This window comes from Camponotus vicinus, unplaced genomic scaffold (assembly GCF_025532165.1).
Source record: "Camponotus vicinus isolate PSW18456_S1 unplaced genomic scaffold, iyCamVici1.0 SCAF_11, whole genome shotgun sequence".
Taxonomy (NCBI): domain Eukaryota; kingdom Metazoa; phylum Arthropoda; class Insecta; order Hymenoptera; family Formicidae; genus Camponotus; species Camponotus vicinus.
The window spans coordinates 2,803,055-2,809,183 of record NW_028141947.1 but is presented as its reverse complement, the minus strand read 5'-3'; the positions used below and the strand labels follow the sequence as shown (position 1 = coordinate 2,809,183).

The window sequence follows — 6,129 nt, the reverse complement described above, 5'->3', positions numbered from 1 at the left end:
TGGCGGGACGTTACACATGCATCTATTTTTTTTCTCCACTTTTTCGATCGATATGAATGTGAATGTTGTATGTGTACTGTGTCCTGTCTCCCGCGCAAAAACTTAACAGTTTTCAAGGAGGTTAAGAAACGCTTCCTTTATCGTTTCTTCAGGGACACATAACATTCATTATCGCATTCCGGATGAGCGTGAACGTGCAATTATGGCAATAATAAAGGTTACATTCCCGTCAGACGGTCCACCCGGTAAAATATTGAAATGGAGAGTACGTTTAGATACAATGGTCGCGGCGGGTAGAATATTGTTACTGTATCAAGATGTTACGATGGCAGGCATCGTGAACGAGAGTGCTAAAGAATCCGAAAGAAAATTGCGAGCCACAAATTTCGGTCGCGTCAAACAAATCCTCGCCAAGGAGGGTGACGTCATTCAACCTGGGTATGATATATATATATATATATATATATATATATGAATTATATATATATATATATTGTCATCTTACCATACTTATAAGATTCACATATCTAGTATTTATATATATTGAAATAAAAGATTAAATATATTTTATATGTTTGTTTTTGAAATAAAGATTTAATAAATGTTTTACTTGTATTACAGAACTATAATTTCTAATATATTAATGTATAAATAAAAATATATAAATAAGTTTTCTACTATTGTGTTATAAAATTCAATGTTTATTAACAAATTATACATATATACAGTTACAGTAAAAGTAATTTCCATTATTTTTCATTTTTATTTTTCAGACATGTTATAGATTCCAGATTGGTAGAAAGAATCTAATCTTTATTTTCAAAAGAATTTATTAAGTCATTTTTTAATTTTTTCGACATTTCTAAATTTTCTGTCAGATAAGACATGCTGCATCAATCAGAACAAATAATAGTTGAAGATGGTGAGTGTGCCATATGAGACAAGAGAATCTAGTCAAATTTCAATAATATGCCTTTAGTCAATTTTGTCATATAAAGTCAAACAAGATAGGATATGATTTAGTATGAACTACTTAAGCCTGACAAAACAATAATTACAGATTGTTTTCATTGCTAATTACTTTGTTTAAGCAAAGAGTTGAAAAGAAAATGACTATAGATCATTTTTCAGGAAAATCGGTACCCAGATGATCTTTCCTGAAAGATGGAAGAAAATACTATAAGATGATTGGGATTATTGTTATGATTAAACTTTACATATAATGCTTGCATGATAATACTTGATCTTATGTGATAAAATTGATTAAGAGCACATTATTGAAACTTGGCTGAATTATTTTAATACTTATAGGACATAATACCTTCAGATTATTATTTGTTCCGATTGATACATGAACATTTATGATTGAACTGCACATGTATAATTTCCTAATAAATGTTGAATTTCTCTCAGGAAAAATAATGGAAAACTTATTTATATACCTGATATATATCAAGTAAACAAATACTTCTCATTGTTTAATTAAATATATTTGCATTTTGCAACATCTGCATAGTTTGTTAGTGTTTCAGGGAAGAGATAGCTCTACTCGAAGGATGTACGCATCCTACTGTGATGATAGATTTGTGTGCAGAATGTGGAGCAGATTTGAGAGTGCAAGAAACTGGGAAAGATGGAAATATAACTGAAATATCACAAGCAAGTGTGCCTATGGTACACAGTATACCAGAACTAAAAGTATGTCCCGAATTAGCTGAGAAAATTGGAAAAGAGGATGAACAACGTCTTTTAAAGGATCGAAAATTAGTATTACTTGTGGATCTTGATCAAACGATAGTTCATACTACAAATGATAATATTCCACCTAATTTAAAAGTAAATAGATATTTTATTATATTGATATAAATCTCCATGGCATAAAATGTCAATATTATTGCAAGGATTATTGCAATTTGAAAATATACATCTTTATTTTTTATTTATTTCTTTTTTTAAGGATGTTTTCCACTTTCAATTATATGGACCAAATTCCCCATGGTATCATACCAGATTCAGACCAAACACTCGACATTTCCTCTCAGAGATGAGTCGTTTGTATGAATTACATATTTGTACCTTTGGAGCAAGAATTTATGCACATACTGTTGCATCATTGCTAGATAAAGATGGAATTCTGTTCTCTCATAGGATACTTTCTAGAGACGAATGTTTTGATCCAGCGTCAAAAACTGCAAATCTCAAGTAAATTTATAAATTACTCATTCTTAGATATTTTCTTGTATAATATTAAGTTTGTTTCATTTTACTTAAATTTGTAATATTAAATTTATAGGAATAAAATTTTATTCTTTCTATTATGTTCTATCTATTGTAGAGCTTTGTTTCCATGTGGCGATGATTTAGTATGTATCATAGATGATAGGGAAGATGTGTGGCAAGGATGTGGAAATCTGGTTCAGGTTAAACCCTATCACTTTTTCCGTCACACTGGCGATATTAATGCACCACCAGGATTGGAGAAAAGTGATGTATTACATTCATCTGAGCTTGCAAATATAAATGAATCAAATGTAAATGATTCACAAAATAAAGACAACAAGAATGAAGTGTCTGAATCATTAAGTGAAATCAGACAGTCGTTGTCAAACAATTCCTCAGTAAAAGAAATAAATCATGAAGAAGAAAAAGATGAAAAAATTGAGAATAAAATGAAAGAAACAAAGAACGGAGATAGTAAAGTGAATATTGAAGAAGCTGTAGATTTCAATGTTCAATCTAATATTGTAAAAGAGGATAGTAAAATAAATACAAAAATGATAGAAGCTGTATTGCCTGTGAAAACAATAAAGGATAATGAGCAAGTGGCGTCAAAGCAGGAAAGTGATATAATAGATGAAGATGACGATGATTACTTATTATATTTAGAAGATATTCTTCGAAGAATTCATACCGAATTTTACGCTATATTGGATCAAGGAAATGGTCGAAAATCTCTCCGGGATATAATTCCGCGAGTGCGTTCTCAAGTATTGAAAGGATTGTGTTTAACTTTTAGTGGTTTAATACCTACTCATCAAAAGCTTCACCAAAGCCGTGTATATAAAGTCGCGAGAGCGTTTGGAGCGGAAATAACTCAAGTAAGGAAATTGATTGTATTCATTTTATTTATCATATTCCATTGTATTTCTGTAAAGATAAAATTTGGCCAGGATTTGACGGAGAAAACTACGCATTTAGTTGCTATTAGAAAAGGTACAGCCAAGGCAAATGCAGCCAGAAAAGATGCAAACATAAAAATCGTAAATCCAGAATGGTTGTGGACATGCGCGGAACGCTGGGAGCATGTGGACGAGCGTCTGTTTCCTCTCACATCACAGGTATAAATACTATAATTTTGCAATGTTGAATTAGATTATTTAAGTAGATTTGTATTTCTCAAGATTGTTGTTTGAAATCTATACATTGTTTCAACATTAATAATAAACATGAAGTATTGTAGGCTCGCGGATCAAGAGTACCACCACCACACTGTAGTAGCCCTGAACGTGTCGAAGATCTAGAAAACGATAATACAAATTCTTTTGCTAGTTCTATCAATCCATTAATGTCATTCACTCAAGAGGAAATCGAATTTATGGATAAGGAAGTAAATGAGGATATGGAAGAACAAGACATTACTTTTGAAAGTGCGGATGACACAGAAGAATATGGAATAAAAATACGTTATCGGAGTTCTGATTCTGAAGATTCTATAAATGGTAAAGAGAAACAAAGTGAAAAAAAAGAGAGAGAAAGACTATATATTATTCATAGAATTTTATCTATAATTTTATGTACTGTATAATACATAAAATATAAGAAACATTATATACATATATAAAATACATATTAGAGAGAAAATACATACTTAAAATTATAAATACATTGTAGATTTTTTTAAATTATAAATCATTATCTATACATACATGCATACATATATAGATACATATGTTTTAATTTGTAATAAAATGCATAATTTTCGAGTGTTTTTAATAAAATTAAACGATGTTTTTTTTCTCTATTATTAATGCAGGTGAATCAGATGTGCCAAAAAGGAAGAAGAGAAAGATTTACAATGGCAATTTTGATCAAGGTTTTTCACATGATAAAGATGAAAAATGTAACAGTGATAATAATGATGATGATGATGATGATGATGATGATGATGATGATGATGATGATGATAATGATGATGATGATGATGACGATGACGATGACGATGATGATGATGATGACGATGACGATGATGATGACGATGATGATGATGATGATGATGATAATAATAATGATGATAATAATTATGACGATGATGATGATGATGATGATGATCCTGTTACATGTTTTAGAAGAGGGCAAGATTTGCCTAGTGATTTGGATCTTGGTGATAATTCACAGGATTCAATAGATGATCTTGAAGGAGATAATGAAGATGATCGAGAATGGAACGCGTTGGGTGCTGCGCTTGAAAGGGAGTTTCTTTCTGAGTGATAGATTTGAATAATCTTATAGATTTATAGTATTCTGAATATTGAATATAATTTTCCTTTTTACTCAGGATGTCTTGTGTTATTTGTAAATTTCAAGTTCGATAGCTGAAGCAGGGTTATTGATAATAATAAATATTATGTCTGTAATAAATTATTTGTGTACTCTGATTTAATCAGAGCAAGATATAAAAACATTAAACGTTTGAAAAAAGTAAGTTAAAATGATTAATCTATATATAAGGTAAAAAAATATAAAAATAAAGAAGTTTTCTTTTTCCGTTAAACAATTTTTATACATTAAACTTTTTTAAGTTATACAAATGATGTATATGATAATGTACATGACATCAATCATATACTTACACAAGAAAAAATAAGTTTCAGAGATAAAAATTCTTTGAAAAGAAGTTATTTAAATAGCAACTGTCATAACATTGTAAATAATATCATTGAATATATTTGAGATATTTTCTCGTGCAAAAGGATATATCAAAAGTCAATTTTATTCTAATAAAAATATAATATTAAGGGATAGAACATTTTAGAACTTATATTTTTATTAACATATTAATATTGATAATCATAAGCTTTTTTATTAAAATTTTAGAATGTACAGAGAAAATTGAAAAATAAAAATCTGTAAATAGATTATTTGTATAATAATGTATACACACATGCATAGATTCTATATGAATATTTTTAATTTATTAATCATTTTTTTAATGTTATACAAGTATTCTTTCAGTATACTGTATCTGGTTGTGGATCATGAGGATCATCATAATATTTCAAGTACATTTTCTTATGAGTGAAATCTCTTATACCTTCCAATCTTCCTCTTTTTGGTGCTTTTGAATAATCAAAGACAGAGTCTTTTTTGCTAAGTAATTTGTCGGCTTCATCTATATCCTCTCTAAATTTACAAAAAATTAAATATATATCTATATATATCTCTATTTTTGACATTAACTTCTAAATAATGATTACAATTTCTTTGTAAAACTTAATTATCTACATACCTATATTGACTTGCGACAATTTTCTTCCCTGTAACTGGATCTGTTATATCACCTAGAGGATATATCACTTCAATAACCTGCATAATATGATCTTATTAAATATATAAAGAAACATCCAAAATTCAAATAAGCTCTCAATATTACTCAGTATTACAATGGCAATAAATATTGCTATGACATAACATACATACTTCATGCGAAATCAAACGTGTTAGTTTGTTTGATAATTCTTTGATCAAGATTACATCGCCGGTTTTGCACAGCTTCTTCGGATCATTGGCATAAACAAAATCATACTTTTTGTAATGCTATATAGTCGACAAAAGCGTAATTAGCAAATTATCTAAATAAGTGTTATATATATATATCACACATATACTAACCATATGAATGTGATCGTTGAATTCTAATTGTGATATTCTGACTTTGGCAGCATTTTGTTTGGACGAAGGTACGCATGTTCCAAGAAGATATCGTAATGCGGTTTTACTTGCACGAGCTGCTCCGCCGACCATTTTTAAATATGATAAAGGCCTTTGTACATTGAACTCTATACATACTGGAACCAGAGAGAAGCCTGAGAGGGGTCACGCTGCTGCCTTTTACGCCGCCTGGAACTACAT

General features: G+C 29.5%; 2 protein-coding genes across 5 annotated transcripts; one reads left to right on the top strand and one right to left on the bottom strand.

Annotated features, from left to right (window-relative positions):
- On the top strand, nt 1-4,555 carry Fcp1 (RNA polymerase II subunit A C-terminal domain phosphatase Fcp1). 3 transcript variants are annotated; one of them, XM_083081687.1, is made up of 7 exons: nt 1-438; nt 1,533-1,836; nt 1,958-2,202; nt 2,336-3,098; nt 3,171-3,338; nt 3,461-3,719; nt 4,034-4,555. In XM_083081687.1, the coding sequence occupies exons 1-7, from the start codon at nt 203-205 to the stop codon at nt 4,486-4,488; spliced, it is 2,430 nt and encodes an 809-aa protein (XP_082937813.1). In that variant the 5' UTR covers nt 1-202; the 3' UTR covers nt 4,489-4,555. The 3 variants fall into 3 exon arrangements, with proteins under 3 accessions (XP_082937813.1, XP_082937814.1, XP_082937815.1); XM_083081688.1 differs by having other exon boundaries at nt 303-438; nt 1,525-1,836; XM_083081689.1 differs by having other exon boundaries at nt 323-438; nt 1,517-1,836.
- A 615-nt stretch (nt 4,556-5,170) lies between these two features.
- On the bottom strand, nt 5,171-6,129 carry Mrps17 (mitochondrial ribosomal protein S17). Of its 2 annotated transcripts, none has more exons than XM_083081691.1 (4): nt 5,890-6,129; nt 5,698-5,772; nt 5,507-5,583; nt 5,171-5,400 (listed from the first exon to the last, which is right to left on the bottom strand). In XM_083081691.1, the coding sequence occupies exons 1-4, from the start codon at nt 6,019-6,021 to the stop codon at nt 5,229-5,231; spliced, it is 456 nt and encodes a 151-aa protein (XP_082937817.1). In that variant the 5' UTR covers nt 6,022-6,129; the 3' UTR covers nt 5,171-5,228. The 2 variants fall into 2 exon arrangements, with proteins under 2 accessions (XP_082937817.1, XP_082937816.1); XM_083081690.1 differs by having other exon boundaries at nt 5,698-5,814; nt 5,890-6,116.

Coding starts and splice junctions, on each gene's coding strand:
- Fcp1 (XM_083081687.1), top strand. CDS start 203: ATGGCAATAATAAAGGTTACATTCCCGTCAGACGGTCCACCCGGTAAA. Junction 3,099..3,170: donor TTGGAGCGGAAATAACTCAA/GTAAGGAAATTG, acceptor AAATTTGGCCAG/GATTTGACGGAGAAAACTAC. Junction 3,720..4,033: donor TTCTGAAGATTCTATAAATG/GTAAAGAGAAAC, acceptor TTATTAATGCAG/GTGAATCAGATGTGCCAAAA.
- Mrps17 (XM_083081690.1), bottom strand. CDS start 6,021: ATGGTCGGCGGAGCAGCTCGTGCAAGTAAAACCGCATTACGATATCTT. Junction 5,815..5,889: donor TCAACGATCACATTCATATG/GTTAGTATATGT, acceptor TCGACTATATAG/CATTACAAAAAGTATGATTT. Junction 5,401..5,506: donor ATTGTCGCAAGTCAATATAG/GTATGTAGATAA, acceptor TTGTAAATTTAG/AGAGGATATAGATGAAGCCG.